The sequence below is a fragment of the Neofelis nebulosa genome, chromosome 4 (assembly GCF_028018385.1).
Source record: "Neofelis nebulosa isolate mNeoNeb1 chromosome 4, mNeoNeb1.pri, whole genome shotgun sequence".
NCBI lineage: Eukaryota > Metazoa > Chordata > Mammalia > Carnivora > Felidae > Neofelis > Neofelis nebulosa.
The window spans coordinates 156,624,677-156,642,712 of NC_080785.1; the positions used below are offsets into that span (position 1 = coordinate 156,624,677).

The 18,036-nt window shown below is 62.3% G+C and overlaps 2 protein-coding genes and 1 long non-coding RNA gene across 27 annotated transcripts in view; 1 reads left to right on the forward strand and 2 right to left on the reverse strand.

Moving 5' to 3' along the window:
- Nucleotides 1-1,087: 1,087 nt before the first annotated feature.
- PIK3R2 (phosphoinositide-3-kinase regulatory subunit 2) lies at nt 1,088-14,017 on the reverse strand. The gene is made up of 16 exons (XM_058727467.1): nt 13,861-14,017; nt 11,436-12,184; nt 8,549-8,641; nt 8,129-8,179; nt 7,908-8,039; nt 7,602-7,812; nt 7,012-7,097; nt 6,766-6,874; nt 6,579-6,677; nt 6,241-6,421; nt 6,031-6,156; nt 4,359-4,501; nt 3,948-4,124; nt 2,947-3,018; nt 2,602-2,772; nt 1,088-2,262 (listed from the first exon to the last, which is right to left on the reverse strand). The coding sequence occupies exons 2-16, from the start codon at nt 11,755-11,757 to the stop codon at nt 2,055-2,057; spliced, it is 2,181 nt and encodes a 726-aa protein (XP_058583450.1). The 5' UTR covers nt 11,758-12,184; nt 13,861-14,017; the 3' UTR covers nt 1,088-2,054.
- A 63-nt stretch (nt 14,018-14,080) lies between these two features.
- Nucleotides 14,081-15,052, forward strand: LOC131510376 (uncharacterized). Its single transcript, XR_009261023.1, has 2 exons — nt 14,081-14,701; nt 14,804-15,052. It is a non-coding gene; the product is annotated as an uncharacterized LOC131510376 (long non-coding RNA).
- MAST3 (microtubule associated serine/threonine kinase 3) overlaps nt 15,043-18,036 on the reverse strand; it is a 37,173-nt gene continuing 34,179 nt past the window's right edge. For all 25 annotated transcript variants that reach the window (XM_058727458.1, XM_058727457.1, XM_058727450.1 and 22 more), the window contains one exon: nt 15,043-17,172. In XM_058727458.1, the coding sequence (XP_058583441.1) occupies nt 16,640-17,172 (533 nt within the window). In that variant the 3' untranslated portion in view covers nt 15,043-16,639. The remainder of the gene's footprint in view (nt 17,173-18,036) is intronic.

Here is an 18,036-nt window from a genome sequence, read left to right on the forward strand (position 1 = left end):
CTATCGATCCTACTTGGTGAGAGGAATCTGAGGGTCAGATCCTCTGGGGAGAGGATCAGAAAGGGGGGGGGGGGGGGACTGTCCCAAGGAAACATAGCAGGTGGCTGAGTGCAGGCACCTGGCTGGAGGCCATGTGGGCTGTTATCTCTTGTCTCCAGGCTCAGCCTGCTGGTGTCATGGGACCTAGAAGGTGACCTTTATCCTGTGTTCCCCCACGCACTGGGTGAAGACCACAGGGGAGACAGCGTCTGGGCTGGAATCACTCACAGGGCACAGCAGGGGCAGTCCTGGGGAGAGCCCGGGCGCTCAGGCCAAGGGAGGCAGGTCCTGCCCCTGGGAGCCCAGTGAGAAACGGTTCAGAGGGCAGCTTTGTTCATTTATCCTGGGCTGCTGCAGGCATGCTGGGCCCTGACAGGTGCCGCGGCCCGGAGGGGAGAGGGCAGAAAGCTTACTCTCCGTAGGGGGAGGGGGGAGGAGAGGGGAGGGCTGAGAGACCGGGACCTTGGGGAGGGGAGGATGGCGACTGGTCAAGGTCAAAGACACCATGAGGCCCCAGGTCAATGTCCTCTGCGACCTGGAGGCCTGAAAGTCAGGGGTGGGTGTGGAGGGGGTCAGAGGAGAGTCAGCAGGGAGGGGCTGGCACTGAGGGCATTAAGGACATGGCGGGGGGGGGGGGGGGGGCTTCTGCGTGTGATGAGAGGGTTGTGCTATCGACCCCACCTGGCAATGACGAAGCTGCCCATCAGAGGGGAGGCGGCTTTCCTGAGAGCCTGGCTGGTGGCCGTGGGCTGGGACTCAAACCTGGGGGACAGCCTGGATGCTGGTGAGAAGCCGGGCTGGAGTCTGGGGTGCCTTGAGGAGGCTGTGGCGCAGGGCAGAGCTCAGGGTTTGAGCCTCTCTGCCCTGTGACCTTGGGCAGGTCTCTCAACTTCTCTGGTCACAAGCAGCTAAACCGGGTGGCGGGGAGGGAGGGAGGGAGGACTGTCAGCCTTCACTGGCTGCCGGGTCTGTGTGACCCTGTGAATGCCAGGGTCCCCAGCACACGGGAGTCATAGAGAAGTCCCGTCACCAACAACAGAAGCATCCACACGTTCGATGTTTTATATCCATATCAGTATCAACGTACTATACAAAACCTGCCTGACAGCCTAGCTGGGCAGGCAGGAGGTGGGGGGGGGGGTCCACGGGTAGTGTAGAAAACCAGGGCTCTCATCCCAAAAGAGGAGAGAAAAAAGGGGCTTTACAGTCAAGAGAAAATCAAATCAGAACCCAACATGATCGAGGAGAAGCCTTGAACCTACACTGAGTAGAGATGCCATGGGCAGTGATGCGTCTCAGCCGCCCAAGCGGTGCCGGGGGCCTCTATTTCTGGGAGGCCTGGTGCCGGGTGGGGCTGGCTTGTGAGTTTATTTTTAACTCTTTTCATTTTGGGGCGTTGCTTCTTGGCCGGTGGCCCCTGTGGGGGGGATAACCAAGTGGTGGTTTCACTTCAGGGTTTGGAGGGGAAGTTGGGTCTGGGGGCGGGTCCCGCCCGGCCCAGAATGTCCCAGCCGAAGTTCTTGGAAGTGGCCAAGTAAAGTTCCTTCCTGCCGTGACCCCAGGTCTATGGCTTAAAAATCGGGGCACCCAGGCTGGGGCCGCACAGCCCAGGGGCCTCTGTAAACATGGCAGGTGCAGCCAGGTGGGGCTTCGGGGACCCCGGGGGTGGGGGTGGGGGCTCTGGTGGGCAGGGCGCACAGGATTAGGGGTGGCCAGAGCCGTGGGGAGGGCAGTGCCCATGGAGGAGGCGGGTATGGGGTTGGGGAGGTAGGACCCCCAACCCGGAGACACAGAGGGACAGAGAGAAGGACCGACAGGTGGGGAGGGAAAGACACAGGGTGACAGGGAGAGACGGAGGGAGGCTCAGAAAGAGAGATGGAAAGAGAGACAGGAAGAGGCTCCTAACGGAGACAGACAGACAGAAAACCCGGAAGAAGGGACAGAGGCAGAAGGATGGGACTGCCCCCCCAGCCTCCGGGCCCCGGGGGTGACCGCTCCGGGCCGGTGCTCGGTGGTCAGCGGGTGGCCGGCGGGGGCCCAGGCCCGGGGGCCCGCACGGGGTGGGCGAGCGTGACGGTGAGCGCGTCGTTGTGCTGCACCAGCGAGGCGTGCTGGTAATGCAGCACCAGCTCCTTCAGCGACCCGTACAGGTTGTAGGGCTCCGCGAAGCCGAAGCCGGTGGCCGTGCGGTAGATGACACAGTGCTTGGTGTCGCCGTCCACCCTGCAGGCGCAGGCGAAGGGGGCGCTCAGGTGCGCTCCTCCCGGGCTCTCCCTGTTCCCGCTACTCCCACCAGGTGACCTTGGCGCTGGACGCGCATTTCCCCACGTCCTGGACCCCACCCACCCTGGTCTGGATGCCACCGCCTCCTGCCTTAGCTTCCTCCCTTGCCTGTGGCAGCCATTGTGGAAGGGGGGGGGGCGGGGAGCTTCTTCCTGGCCGTCTTCCCAAGGTCTAGCACCCAGTAGGTGCTCAGCGAGAGCTCTCAGGAGGAACGCGCACATCCCCCACCCCTGCGCTCACTCCCGGCTCCCCCCCGCCCCCCCCACCCCAGGCACTCACACCACAGAGCAGGCATAGCAGCCCCGCTGGCTGCTCTCGCGGACGAGGAAGGTGCCATCCCGCTTGCCACTCAGCATTTCCTCAGCCTGCGTGCGGTTGATCTTGCCCACGTACCACGTGCGTTCCTCGTGGTGGGGGAGGTCATCCTCGTCTTCCATCAGCGCATACTGGCTGCGGGGGGAAGCAGGGAGGGACCCTGGTCACTCACCCACAAGCCTCTGAGGCTCTCCTGCCGCCTGGACGACTCACCTGCCCTGGTGAACTCCTACTCGTCCTGCAAAACCCACCGAAATCGGCCCCCTCCTCCGGGAAGCCTTCCCGGGCCCCCATCGGGTGTCCACTTACTCCTCGGTCTCATTTTTGATCCCCAACCACTCGTTGATTTTCTTCTGCCGGGCACCTTTCTGGGTAAGCCACCTGGAGGAAGAGGAAAGGTAGGCTCATTCCACCCTGCCGGGAGGGGAACAGAGCAGCACAGGCAGGCTAGCCCACAGTGGGTCAGGGCAGCCCGGCCGGAGGCAAGGACCGGCCTACAGGAGTGCAGGTTCTGGGTGCAATACCGCCGGTTGCCACAAGGGGTCAGCCTTGGCTTGGTCAAGGACAGCTTGGCGCCGGGGACCTTCCAGGGAAGCCCCCCACTTACTATGTTTCCTTTAACACTTACCCGACTCCTAGAATGGGCCACCCCAGCAAGGTCTTATCGCTACCAGAAATTTCGGCCTGAGGGCTGCACGGCAGTGTGCCTTCACACGGGGGGTGGGGGGGCTCTGTTCCGTACCTCAGTTTCCCTCAGCTGTTAAGGGCCAACTTTACAAAGAACTTTGAGAGAACTGAATGAGCTAACGTGCACACGGTACTCAGCACAGTGCCTGGCACACGGCAGGTACACGTACGCATCTCAGGGGGAGGCGGGAGAGAGAAGCCCTTGAGGAAGCCCTCGGCGGCTCGGGGGGGGGGGGGGGCAGGGGCACGATTTCAGCTCGGGCTGGGGCTGCTGCGACCCTCCCGTGCGCTAGGCCGCGCGGTTAGCATCCACAGACTGGCTTCTGCTGGAGGTTCCCAGTGACCAAGCTCCGTGGGAACAGTGTTCCCATTTCACAGACCACTATGAGGCTGAGGCCGACCCGTACCTAGGTAGCCCTTCCCGGGGCAGGGGGGGGGGGGGCTAGGAGGGGTCTGATCGACAGGGCCGGGGGCGGGGGCTCGGGGACAGACGAGGGGTCTCAGGGGCAAGGCGGGGCCGCTTGGTGGAGGCAACGAGAGTGAGGCCCCGGCAGAGATCACCCCGCCAGATGTGCCTGAACTCACGAGGGACTCTGCAGCCGAGCACAGAGCCAGGCACTCACACGAGGTACTGGTCTCGGATCTTGCGGAGCTGCATGAGGTCTGGCTTGAGGCTGTTCATGCGCTTGTCGATTTCCCGGTTGTCGGAGGCCTGTGCCCGCAGCTCCTGCTCCAGCTTCGTGCGGCTCTCGTGGATCTCGGCGATGCGAGACTTGAGCCGCTCTGAGTTCAGCAGGATCCTGTGGGAGGGGCGGCTCTGAGGCCTCAGACGGCGCCCCAGCCTCTACGCCTTTGCACTGCTGCGTCCCTGATTTCTTTCCCGTGAACTCCTATTCATCCTTCAGAGCCCATTTCAAACGACCCTCCCTCCCCCTGGAACTCGGGGTGTCCCCTCTGTTTCCTTTCTTTCCCCAAGCGCCCTGTGCCAGGTCAGGGTAGGGTGGAGGTAGGGCAGAGCAGAGGAGCCGACTCACCTCTGCATCTCTTTCTCATTGCCCTCACGCCGGAAGCGCTCCAGATACTCCTTGCTACACTTCTCTTGTGTCTGGCCCTGCTCTTCAAAGATCTTGATGGTCTCGTTGAAGGCCTCGATTGCTGTGCGCTTCATCTGTAATTCCTGACATGGCGGGGGGGGGGGGGGGGGGAGAGGGGGGGGGACTCTTAGCACCTGCTGGGATTCCTTTCAAATCCCTCATGAGGGGTGAAGGCAGATCCCCACTCTGATATGGAGACTTTGCTCACGCTGTTCCCTCCATCAGGTGCGTCATTCCTCTAGCTCCTCCTGTACTGAACGGACTCCTATTCAGCCTTCAGAACCCCACTCCCCAAACCCACTCTCCCTTTAGATCCTCTCTTCTGGGTACCCTACAAACACCTGGATCTGTTAGCACTGCTGAGAATTAAAGACAAATCTAGGGGCACCTGGGTGGCTCAGTTGGTTAAGCGTCCAACTCTGGGTACTGGCTCGGGTCATGATCTCACGCCTAAGTTGCCGGAAGCTTAGGTCTGAGAGCTGCACGACAGTGTGCCTTCAGCGTGCCATGCTGACAGCACAGAGCCTGCTTGGGATTCTCTCTGTCCCTCCCCTGCTCACGTGCACTCTCTCTCTCTCAAAATAAATTTAAAAAATTAGAAAAAATGACAAATCTAGTTGCTACATACAGGGCATGGGGCTCCCTCTCAGGGTACATGTTACATGGAGTACTTTCAATATATCATCTTGTAGAACCTGCCAAGAGCTTCCTACAAAGCGAGAGCTATTAATGGGGAAACTGAGACTCAGGGGCCCTAAGTCACTCCCAGGATCACAATGTTCATCACCCATCAGGCAGGCGTCTTGTCTGCTCAGAGCTTCAGATGACCCATCAGTAAAAAGGGGACAAGAAAGAAATTCCTCGGGGATGGCAGGGGGAACCGAGATATTCTCTGCCTGAAATGGGATGTCCAGTCTGAATAAGCTGCGTCTCAACTTACAGAAGTAGATTATTAACAGTCTTTGAGTGATAAAACCTCCCTCCCCCTTCCCCGTTTAAAAAAAAAAAATTAATGTTTATTTTTGAGAGAGACACAGACAGAGCACGAGTGGGGGAGGAGCAGAGAGAGAGGGAGACACAGACTCCAAAGCAGGCTCCAGGCTCCGAGCTGTCGGCACAGGGCCCGACACGGGGCTCAAACTCACAGAAGATCCTGACCTGAGCCGCAGTCAGATGCTTAACCAACCGAGCCACCCAGGCGCCCCATCCCCCTTCCCTGTTTTAAAAGATGTTGCTCTTTCCCGTGATCGCCTGACCCTTTGTCTCCATCAACTCTTTGTCAGGTTATCATCACTCGGAATAACATCCAAGTTGAGGGGTTACGGAGAAATAAGGAAGACCCGCGGTTCCAGTCTGCGGTTCCAGATGGGGAAAGTGAGGCCCCGAGAAACGCAGAGGCTCCACCAAGGCATTTTCTAGGTCCTGACTCAGCTGCTCCCAGGAGGCTGGCTGGTGCCTTCCTTTTTTGAAAACACATGCATTGATTTCTGCCTTTAGGGCAGTTCCGGGTGCTGATGACTGCTCTGTGACCTGGAAGCAGACGGCTGTCCCTACGGCCTCACCGCCGCCCCCTCCACGCCTGGGTCTCCCCACGTGTGCAGGCCTGTGGTACCTGGGAGGTGCGTGTGTACTCCTCGTAGAGCTGGTCGTACTCGCGGCTCTTGTCCTGGTACTGCTGGTGATAGACTTTGAGCTGGGCGCCCACCGCCTCCACGCTGTCCTCCTTGACGATCTGGTCCTAGGGACACCCGGGGTGATCAGAGAAGTGGCCTGGGACACTTGTGCCGGAGGCTGGCACTGTCCTCCCACCCTGGCCGCAGACCTGCTGGTACTTGGACACCGGGTAGAGGAGCCGCGTGTCCAGTTTGGCATTGTACTGGGCCAGCGACTCGTGGCGGTAGTGGGTGATGAGGTCCACAACGGAGCAGAAGGTGAGCGGCTCTGAGAAGCCATAGTGCCCGTCACGATGGAAGACCTTTATCAGCTTGTTGTTCCCGCCTTTCCTAGGGGCGGGCGAGAGGGGTGTCAGCAGCCCGTGGGATCCCCAGCCGTCTGGACACCGCACGTGCCCCACTCTCCAGGCAACCCCTGTCCTTCTGCCCTGGGTGTCCTCCCTCCCACCTCTCACACCCAGTCACCCCTGAAGGGGCAGGCCCCCACCTGAGGGTCAGTGTGTATTCCCCCTGGATCTTGCTGGATGCATCTCGGACCAGAAAGGTGCCGTCGGGTGTGTCCCGGAGTTTCTCATTCACTTCCTCCCTGCGGGGACACCCAGGATTGGGGCGCCCACCGGGAGACCCTGCCCTTCGGGCTCTGCCCGCCACGTGGCCCCGTCCCACGGCCATACCTGGAGATGTCACCCCAGTACCACTCGGCATCCTGCAGGGAGGGCGGGCTCCCCCCATTGGCTAGGCCTGCGGGGGCTGGCTTGGCCTTGGGGGGTTTGGGCGGCAGCGCTGGGGGACAGGAAAAGAAATGTACACTGAGCACCAACCGTATACCGTGGCTGGCTCCTATTGCAACAGAGCTTGCTGATGCGGGCAGGACTCCAGGTCAGTATTCGTGATTCCCAACAGTAAGAGGGGAGAGTCACCTGGGGGTGCGACCTCCTGCTCTTCCAGATGTTCCTGAAGCAACTTCTCCACCAGCAACGCCGGGAAGTCAGGGCTGGGCTCAGTCCTAGGGGGAAGGGGAGCGCAGGGGGTAGGTAGGGTCTCAGTTCCACAGGGTCCCGCATCGTGCGGCAGACGTACGTGAAAGCACGTGTAGGGAAGAAGACGGGCAGGTGTGGGGGCCCCCCGCCTGTTTACGTGTATGCAGTTAGCACTCGATAAATGTTCACACACCAAACACACGGGAGTCTAACACGGGAGTCTAACACCTAGGGTGGGAGGGGGAGCGGAAGCGAAGGTGCACAGCTCCACCCACGAGCCTCGTCTGCGGTCTAGGCCCCATCGCTTCAAGTCTCAAGGCTGCTGGGGCCCTCCCGGAACCACAGATCCCACCCCGGTTATCCTAACTAGTCCCGGCATCACAACACCTCTGGCCTCTTAACCCCGGGGCCCCGTTCACACTCCTTTACCACGGCCTAGACCCCACCCTGGGCGGAGGCTCCCCGCCCCTCCTCCCTGAAAGCCCGCCCCTTTTAGCTCCGGCTCAGCTCCGCCCCCTCTGGCGCCTCACCCGTCGGGCGCGCCCCCTGGCGGCGGCGAGGGGGGCGGCGCGCGCAGCAGCAGCGGCCCGAAGGTGGCGCCCAGGGCTCGCACGGCGGGGCCCGGAGCCGGGGCACGTCGGGCCACCCGGCCCAGGTGCTGGAGCAGGAAGCGCAGCGTGAGCGCGCGGTGCAGTGGCAGCGTCGGGGGCTCCAGCGCCGGCCCCAGGGGCCCCGTGGCCTCTGCGGACACACGGCCGGGGCAGGGTGAGCCGGGGCCGGGACCGGCGCCGGTCCGCCCCGGCCCCCTTCCCACCGGGGCTTCCCGCCAGGCTCACCCCGCAGGGCCCGGCGGGCCTCGGCCGCAGCCTCGGGCGTCACGAGGGGGGCGGGCAGCGCCAGCAGGAAGCCCTTGACGCCATCTGCCAGGGCTGTGGCGTCCCACTGCTCCACGTCGCTCAGGGACCAGTCTGCGGGGGCAGGGGGGGGGGGCAGGGTTGGCCAAGGAGGCCCAGGGCCAGCTCTCCCCCAACCCCTGCCCATCCAAGCTTCCCCTCACCTGTGCGCGGGGCGGGCAGCTCAGGCCTGTAGAGGGATTCGCTGTCTAGCCCTGGAGGGGTAGGGTAAGGGGTGGGTCAGCTCCACCCCAGATGGCAAGACCAGCTCTCACATGCATCCCCGTACCCCTTGTGGGGCCTGGGATGGCTACTCAACCTCCCAGAGATGGGAAGAGCAGGGGGAGGGGAGACAGGTGGTGCCAGAGGGCACAGCACACGCAACGGACGGCAGGTCCGGTGACCACATTCCCATCCAACCCGGTAGGAGTCACTACTGCCCCACCTCCACGTGGAGGCCCAGAGCATCCAAGCTCAGCTTCTTTCCATGCAGAGTGGGTCTGGCGGCCCCGTGAGAGGATGAGTGGCCCATCACCAGAGATAAGCAAGCAGCATACATGGGTTGCAGCCGGGCGGAGGCTCACCTGTCCGCTCAATGGCCTCCACGAGCTTCACCAGGAGCGGGGGAGCCACATCAGGTGGGGAGAACTGCTCTGGCAGGTCAGGGAGCGTGAGGCCTGGCAGAAGGGGACAGCGTGTCGGTGGGGTCCCTGGAAGGACTCCAGGCCTTCTTTGCCTGAACCTCCGCTTGGGCGGCTCCCGGTAGGGTCGGGTCTAGGCAGGAGCCTGGCATCTGAACCGCCATCGTTTGGAAGCCAAAAGGCCGGGCTGAAGCGGCTGGGAGGGTTGAGTTGGTGGCAAACGATTTTCTGGGTTAAAGTACCGGTTTACACACTTTCAGAGACCAGGTAGAGCGGGCTGATTAGTGTCTCCCAAAATGAATGTCCGCATCTCAATCCTGACACCTGCACAACCTTAGTACGCGGATACAATTAAGGTAAGAATTTTGAGACGAGATGTTAGATTTGGGGCTCTCAATCCAATGACCGGTGTCTTTATAAGAGAAGGCCAGGTGAAGACAAAGGCAGAGATTGGGGTGATGCGCCCACAAGCCGAGGAACACCTGGAGGTGCTGGAGGCTGGAAAAAACAAAGAACCACCCGTTCCTAGACATTCCAGAGGGTGCACGGCCCTGCCGACACCTTGATTTTGGACTTGTGGCCTCCGGAACAGTGAGAAAATACACTGCTGCTTGAGGCCACAGAGTCCGTGGGAATTCACTACGGCGGTGCTGCCGTCGCTCACTGTGCGACCTTGGGTACAGAACCCGCCCTCTCTGAGCCTCAGTTCCCTCGAGTAAGAAACCGGCTCGTGGTGTCATTTCTCCCTGAGTGGGAACAACAAAGCGGTTGAAGACAATAAAAGGACAGTCTCCCCTGTCCGGGTCAGAACACCTCATTTCAAGGACCTTTCTCCATTCTCTAAGTCATCTTGCTTTAAAAAAAAAAAAAAAAAAGTATTTCTCCCGGTTTTAAAAATGCTGAACCCCTTCCCAGCGGGTGTCAGAGGCCTTCCTGGGCCCGCGTTTCTCGTTCCACCGGGCCCTTTGTGTTCAGACCGTGCTCTGCCTGCATGGCCACCATTTGATGCGGCTCCGGCCCTCGGCAGGGACGCCCTGGCATCCAGCAAGGGCGAGCCCAGGCCTGCGGGGACTCCCTGAGTGATGGGCCAGGTGGTGCCTCAAGCTGGAGAAAGGCCCAGCTACATCAAAAACACTGAAGAGGAAAAAAAGAGAGAGAACAAGGGGAGAGGAGGTGGGTGATGGTGGCAGGGTGGGGGCACAGGTTTGAAAGTTGCCTGTGGCTCCTCTGCGAAGCGGGGGAGGGAAGTCTCGTGAGAACAGGTGTCACCCCCATTTTACTGATGGGGGAACTGAGGCTGAGGGAGGGAGCAACCACCCTCTGGGGGCCCAGGTGCGACACTGACGTTGTGCACTAGCTCCCTGTGTGGGATGGAACGGAGGGGACACGGGCAGCCACAGCGCGTTGCTGGGTGGTCCTAGGGCCCTGGAGAGGCAGGGCCTGCACGTGCAAAGGACCAGTTCTTCCTGCTGCCAGATGAGGAAACTGAGGCCTGGAGAGGGCTGGCCCCAGCGCTGTCACCTAGTCCTGGAAGACTTGGAGGGCGGGGCTGGGCAGCCACTCGGAGTGGGCATGTGTGTGGTGGCTGGACCGAGGCCAGGCAGAGGAGGGAGGCGGCTGTTACCAGGGGGAGAGGCAGATTTTGGCTGGGAGCCCGGATGGGGCCGCCTCCTGCTCCTCCAGGCTGAGGCGGGACGTAGGCCCCGGCCCTGGAGGCGCCAGATGCTGCAAACCCCTAGCAGCACCACACCACAGCCTCTGTTTCCACCCCCCCCCCCCCCCCCACAACTCGGCCCCATGCTGTGGGGTTCTGCTGTGACCCTCTTGGGGCATCAATGTCCCTCTGGCACAAAACCGGGCAGGCCAAAGGTTGGGGCCATGGCGCCTCCCAGGGCCTTGGTCTTCCCTGGGGGATGTGCCCACAGTGAGTGGTTTGACTCCTTTGCACCTGGGTCTCCCCATCTGTAGGCGGGGCCTGCCTGGGTTGCTGTGGCGGGGGGTGGGGGAGCAGGCTACCAGGCACTCAGCACTTAACCAGCCTCCTCCCCACAACCTGAGCCTTGGTTTCCCTGGCCGGGACCCATGTGCCCTGCCCAGCAGACAGCAATTTCAGCCTACCCCCAGTGCCCTCAGAAGTGTAGACGGCCAAGGGTCTTTGGGGGAGGCATGTGGGGTCCTCATACCCCAGTGTGCTACATGGCCTGGAATGGTCATCCCATCCTCTTTATTTAGGCTCTGTGGCTCCCTCCATTTTGGAATCCAGGTAAACTTAGGGCAACAGAGAGGGGGTTTCTCAAGGGACCCTATCAGTAAACTGAGGGACGAGGCTAAAGTGAACCTCTGAATCCTGCCGAACGCTCCCCACTGTGCTCAGAATCAATCCCACAAAGTCCCTGAGGCACAGCCCCTGTTGCGTGGCCCTTCCCTTCCCACTCGGCTCCATGGGCTGTTCCCCGAACCCGCCCCTCCAGCCCTACCTCTCAGCCTCTGCCTTTGCTGTGCTTGCTGCCTGGAGCCCTTCACCCCCAGCTCTCCCCTTGTGAGGCTCCTTCCTCACAGCCCTTTTCGTTACCTAATCACTTCTCGTCACTTGTCACTTCTTGCACCAGGAGCCCCACAAGGGCAGGGCCGGGCCCGTGTCCACCGCTGTGTCCCCGGCGCCATGAACCGTGCCCAGCCCTCGACAGCAGTGCAGTCAACACTTGCTGACCAACCACATGTCCTTATTCCTCCTCCCCTGGAAGGGGTGCCATTGCTTCACTAGAAAGAAGAGGAAGCTGAGGGTCTGAGGGAACCCCCGCCCCTGCCGGGGCCCCTGCCTGCTGCTCACCTGGCTCAGGGGGCGCGTCCCGGGGCCTGGCGGGCAGTGGGCGGGGGCCACGCGGACGAGGGCCGGGCCGGGCCAGGGCTACAGGACCCAGGAACTCGACGTAGGTGCCGGGGAAGTCACCTCGCTGCCGCGTGCGCTCATTGAGGCCCGGCATCCAGCCCACGCTCTGTGGGCAGCGCTCGTTGCCCTCGGCCACGCCCAGCACCTGCAGGGCTGCTCGGCTCACCACCAGCACGTCGCCGGGCAGCAGCTCCAGGTCCTCCGGCCGCTCCCGGCGGAACGGGTACAGCGCGCGGTACTGGAAGCCCTCGGCGCCGGCCATGGCTGGGCAGGGTGGGGTCTGGGCGGTCAAGCTGCTGCTCGGGGCCCCGGTGGCCCCATCAGCTGGGGCGACGGCCGGGGAGGGTCCGCTGAGTCGGCCTGGGGCACCGAGACCACTATTTCTACCAAGAAGTTAGTTACAGGTGACCACGGGGGTCGCTCATGCCTTGCCTCCCACCATCATTCCACGACCCTGACATGGGTCGCTCATGGCTCGCTCCACCATCCGTCAACTGGTGGGAGGGGGTCGGCAGCGTGGTCTCAGGTCACTCGGCCGCTGCGTCCCCCCTCGATCCGTAGGGCAGGGCCAGGCTGCTCACTCCCTCACACGGGGGGCCATCGGCGCCCGAGGCTGGCGGCTCTTCCGGCTGCGCCAGACGAGGGGGCCGAGGGCACAGGCTGTCACCATGCTTGGCCAGGACGCCGACCTAGGGGGAGATGGGCAGGGCAGCGTCAGCCGGGTCGGGCTCCTGCCACCCCCACCCCCAGAGATGGGCCCAAATCTGAGGTTGGAATCCCCTCGCTGGGTAACCTTGGGCCAGTCCCAGCCCCTCTCTAGTCTTGTTTCCCCAGCTGTAAAATGGGCGTAACAGCAGCCCTTGGGGTTCTGGCGAGCTCTGCCCCAGGCATATCGCACGCTCTTCATCGCCCCTGTTAGAGAGGGAGAAACTGAGGCTCAGCGCAGGGAGGTCTTTGTCGGACCAGTGGGCCACGAAGCCAGTTAGACCCCCAGTGGGCAGAGCGTGATGGGGAATGCTCAGGGTAGTATGGGAGTCCCGAGGAGGGGCCGGGCCAGCTGAACACAGGAGGCAGCAAGGAAGCAAAGAGGTAGGAAAGCAGGTCCAGCTGGAGGCCCCAGCGCGGGCAAAGGACTAACGAGTGAGTCTAAGGTCTCTGCGGGGGGAGAAATGAAGGTGCGTGCGTGCCTGTTCCAGCTTGGCTCAATGAGGGGCCTAGAGTAGGATCTCAAAACGTGAGGGGGGGGGGTGATGGGAGGACAAGGGGACCTCCATGCAGCCAGGAGAGGGTTAATGGCAGGAGGGCATCACAGCTGCCAAGGGGGAAGCTGCTGGATGCATGGCGATCCGTGATCACGCCCCGGGAGCGCCCAGCCTCGGGGAAACAGCCCGCCACGGACAGCATTCCCAGTCTCAGCCCCACAGGTTCGGTCTTCCTGAGACTGGGGAGTGGGGGAGGGCGTGCTTTTCTAGAGGGCGGGTCTTCAGAAAGGATAGGAGAGAGTACTGGCTAGAGGGAATAGTACGTGCAAAGGCTTGACAGTGGGAAGTTGCTTGCCAAGAGTTCAGGGTGGCCCGATGAAAGCCACCCACCGTCGACCGCGCTGGTCCTCGAGTGCCAGACAGAGGGGTCGGGGCTTTGTCCCCCGACCACGAGAGCCCCAGAAGGGACTCTCTGCAGGGAGGAGAAGCTAGCTCCCCGTTCCGGGGTGCCCAAACGTACCCGCTTCCTGGACCCGGTACCACCATTCTACAGGTGGGGAAACTGAGGCCCAGCGAGGGGACGTCCAGGAAACCGCCTGGATCCGCTCGCCTGCCGGGCCCCCGCGCCCCAACGTGCACACGTTTGCACACGCCCCGGTGTGTGCGCCCGGGGAATCCAAGAGGCCGGGTGGAGGGGCCAGGCCTGGCCAGGGGCTCGGCGGCTGGACGCAGGGCCCGCGCGCTCACGCGTATTCAGAGGCGTGCCCGGGCCTGCGTGGACCCGGCAGCCCCCAGGGGAACGGAAGCGGAGACGACCCCCGACCCTCCTGCATCTCACTGTGTCCCACACAAAGCCTGGGTGCCCCTTATTACTGCTCGACGCCCTGCTCCAGGCAGGGCCTCCTTCCATCGGGGGCCGCAGTCCCGGCGCCTTATCTCTGCCTGGGGGCACCGCGTTCCTCTCCCCACCGTCCAGGGCAGGCTGCACCGCTGCCAGGTCGAACCCGAGGCCTCCTGCTCCCGGAGGCCCCCGGTTCCCGCGGGGCGCGATGCGGCTAGGCGCTCGCGTTCCGACTTCCACCTCGGCCCCGCGCTCTGCTTAGGCGCCCCGCATTGGCGCGCACGCCCAGCCTAGCCTGCCACGCCAGCCGGCCTGGACTTACCTGGTCGCGGCCGCCACCGCCGCCGCGGCCGCCGTCACACGGAGCGGAGCCCGACCCGTGGCTCCGCCGCGGCCGCCGTCGCCGCAGCCGCGGGATCCCCGCCTCCGCCACAGCCGCCGCGGTTCCGAACAGCCGGGCCCGCCCCCGGCGGAAATGGCCGAGCGCGTTCGGGCCAGGCGCGTGAAGCGAGGCGGGGGCGGAGCCTGGGGATGGCCGAGCATTTCCGGAAAGAGCCGAACATCCTCCCGCGGGACTGGCGGGCAGAGGGTGCCACGAGATAGCCGAGCATTTCCGGAAACAGCCGAGCGCAATCGCGTCAGCTAAGCGTTTCCCTAAGCTCGGCGGGGCCCGGCTGGGCTTCGAGATGACCTAGTGATTCCGGAAATCGCCGAGCGTGTCCCCCCGCGGGACTGGTGGAACCGAGCCTGAGCCCCGAGACTGCAGTTTCTGCAAAGAACCGAGCGTGCGCTCGGACCCAGAGGGAGGCCCTGTGAGTCGAGAGCCAGGGATGGACCACCAGTTTCCGGAACTGATGGATGGGTCCTAAGGGCGCGAGGCGGCCCCGAGCTCAGGGAGCAGGAGGCGGTGGGGTGGGAAGGGAGCTCGCCACAGGAATCTGAGCTTTTCAGGAAAGAGCCAAATAAGCTGGGATTGAAAGCGTTTCCATGGCAGCCCAGAGCGTCCGGAAACAGCTGAACTATTTGCAGCTCAGCGAGCGCGGGAACACGCCCAACGAGGACCCAGAGACGGACGATTGTTTCCGGAATAGCCGAAGACACTCGGAAGCGTGGCTCGGGGCTTCTGGTACTGCCCAGAAGTAACCCAAAAACACGGAGTTGGGGTGGGTTCGCGTGCGGCGTGGGGGACTGTGGGGGGACCGGGCACAGTTCAAGCGAAGACTTGTATAGAAAGGACACAAAGATGGTTTGTTTTATTAACACAGCTCGGGGCCCCAGATCGGTGTCCGGATGCAGCTTTTAAGAGCAGAGCCTATGATGGGTACTCGGGGAGAGGGCAGGAGGAGGCCAGGGACCCGAGAAGACATCAGGGAGAATCTCACTGGCGAACTCCTGTGCCACCTTCAAAACCCCTTCAAAGGAAGTCGGTTTTCACCCTGTCCCCGCCACACTCTCTCCCCTTACCCCTTTCTTTGCCCTTCACAAATCCAGACGTTGGGCCTCCTCTTTGTAAACGTGGGCTTTTATTCACGGTCAGCTCCAGGATGGAAGTGGGGGGCGGGGGGCGGGGGCACAAGTCATGCACAGCCTTGGTCTAGCTCCAGCACCAGCCAGTGCTGGGCGAGGGTCTCTGGGAGAGATGCAGAGTGGGCTACCGTGCCTGGAAAGTGCCCTCATCAGGTGGGGCGCAGGGATCTTGCCAGCCACCTCCACAGAGGAAGTGGCGGTTCTGAGACGCCCAGTGTGTGTCACACAGCGGCCTGGGGAAGAGAGCTGGGGGTGGATCTGCTGTATCCGACACCAGCCTCTCCGTTCAAGCTCCCTTGTCGACAGTGCCCACGACGGGGCCTGGCTGCATGATTTTTTTTACCAGGGGATCGCGCGACCCGTCTCCACCCCTCGCCAGGCCTCGGTTTCTTGTCCGTAAAATGGGGAGGACACCTCCACCTGCAGCCTTCTCAAGGCTGGCTGAGGGAGAAGCCACGAGTAAAAGCGTCTGGCACAGGGCGGATGCTTAATAAATAGTCATTGGGATTAGTTTTGTAAACACGAGGAAACTGAGGCACAGAGTGGGAAAGCCATTTTCCCAGAGCCACACGAGGAAGCCAAGGTTCAAACTTGGGCCCCATTGCCCCCCAGTTGGGTTTCTCACTCGAATTTCGTTCTAGGAAGGCTGCGATACGTTGCGGGAACCCCCCGTAGGGTGTTTCAGACACATCGTGGTCAAGGGCTCACCCTGGTGGGCACTGAGCACGTGAAATCTTGTCCAGGGTGGACGTTCTTCCCCTGCCCTGGCAGTAGTACCCTTCGAGGCCTGCGCCTCTCCGCCCCCCCCCCCCCCACCCAGGGCATCAGTGTCCCCCTGTGGAGTGGGTGACCTCTCTGCTCCTCCATCAAGGTCCCAGCTCCCACACCCCCTCCCCCAGGCTGAAGCCTTCAGGACTAGAAACAAACTCTAGCGAGACTGGCCTAGGGATAGAGGCTATGACAGTGAGACGTAGCTTTCAGCGTCCAGCCCGTCATCGGGATTGCTTTGTTTTGTGGTGGAGGGGAATCATGTACAGACTCTCCAAGTCCTATCCGCATTGGGCCCGGACAGGTAAGCTTGCCTGTATGCCCTCAGGTCAGTGGGTCCTGGGCCAGGATGGGATCAAGGAACACACACACAGAACTGAAACATACAGAAAACCTAGAAAACACAAACATACGTAACTTGTCCAAAGTGCTTCCTTCTCAGCCCAGGGGGCAGCGTCTGCAAATGGGGTCCCAGGTGCAAGGGGCAGGACCCGGGCAGCCACCTTCACAGTGGTGGCTCAGTCTACCTATCGCTTATAAAAAGTAATAAATTAGTCGCAGGGATTTGCCGCTATTTACAGTGCCACCCTTGTCCCCCATTCCTGCCCCTACGTACGGCCCCTGATCTGCACCGGAACATGAAGGAGGTGCTATCTCTACTTTCCGGTAAGGACTGAGATGGCTTCTCGCCTTCCGGGTGTCACAGTCTGGTGGCTCAGTCTCCATCCAAGAGTCGCTTTACGGAAAAAACATTGCACACAAAAAAAGCCCAGCTTCTAGGCCAGGGGGAGGCCAGGTGGGAGGGATCAGTCCTTCCCGGCAGGACCAAGGGCTCCCGGCACAGCCTCGGCGCCCTCCACGGCAATCTGCGGCACAGAGGTGAGCGGCCCGGCGGCCTCCTCGGGTGGCTCATCGAAGCTCACCTCCTGCACGGCCTCCTGCTTCTTGAAGGAGTCACGGCGCTCGGACAGGTGTAGCCGCCGCATGACCACCAGCTCCGAGTCTGGCCCGCGGCCGCGGCGCCCCAGCTCCCCATCCAGCCGTTCACCGGAACCCAGCTTATCAGCCGACTGGCCCCGGCGCAACCGTGGAGACCGGGCGGGTGCAGGTGGGTGCCCGGGGAGGGGCGAGGGTGAGCGGGGTGGGGGCACAGGCACCGGTGGGCAGGCCAGTGGGGAGGGCGGGATGCTGCTGATAGACTTGCGGCGGCCGGCCTTGGGGCGGGGTGGCCCGAGCTTGGCGGCCAGGCCATGCAGGGAGCTAGGGCGGGTGTGGCCAGCGGCGGCAGGAGAGGCAGGGCTGCTGGAGCTCGGGGATGCACTGGGAGGGGATGCGGTGTCTGTGGGTGATAGACGAGGGTCAGGGCCACCAGCCTGCATGTCCCCAGCCCTGTCGTGGGGCCCTGGGCCTGAGAGCGCCTGCCAAAGCCCACGTCTCTGCCTACGGCCACCCAGTATGCCTGCTTTCCTCGCCTCCTGTAATGTGTGCAAGGTGTTCCCTTGGCTTAGATCTGGTGAGCTCCTACTCATCCATCAAAGCCCTAGTTCCTATCCACCCACCTCTCATCTAATGACCTACCCCTCAATGGGCCAAAGATAACGCATCCATCATCTGCCCCGTGACCGCCCCTCCACCCCAAGCCTCAGCTGCAGAGAATACCTGGTCTGAGGAAAGGAAAGGTGGCACAGATACCCTCAGCCCCTCGAAGTCAGGGTAGAGAGGGGGTCGAGAGGGCTTCTTGGAGCAGGGGCCTCCTCCAGGAGGCCTTCCCTGCTTCCCCTCAGGGGTGCCCCAGCCTCGTCCTCCCATCACTGGATGCTGACCCAGTGAGCCTAGGGGTGTCTGCCCCTGGCTGTCTCTCACAGACATTGGGCCAAGTCCCCATCCTTTCCTGCCCCGGAATGATCTTTCTAAAATGCAGACCCTTCTAAAACATGCCCTCTCTAGCTCACACACCCTCCATAGCTCCCAGCTGCCCACCAATTTAAGCCCAGCTCCTTGGCCTGACCCATCTCCCAACTTCCTCCCTCCCAGCCTTCTCCCTGCTTTCACAACCCTGCAGCCTAGCCCCCTTGGTCCACGATGCTCCGTCTGCTGGGTACTCTCTTCTCTGCTCTCCCGCCTCTCTCCTACCACTTCCAGGCCTGCCTTTCAGACCCCAAACGACTGGAAAGGGCCTTCTGGTCCCCTCACTTCCTACATC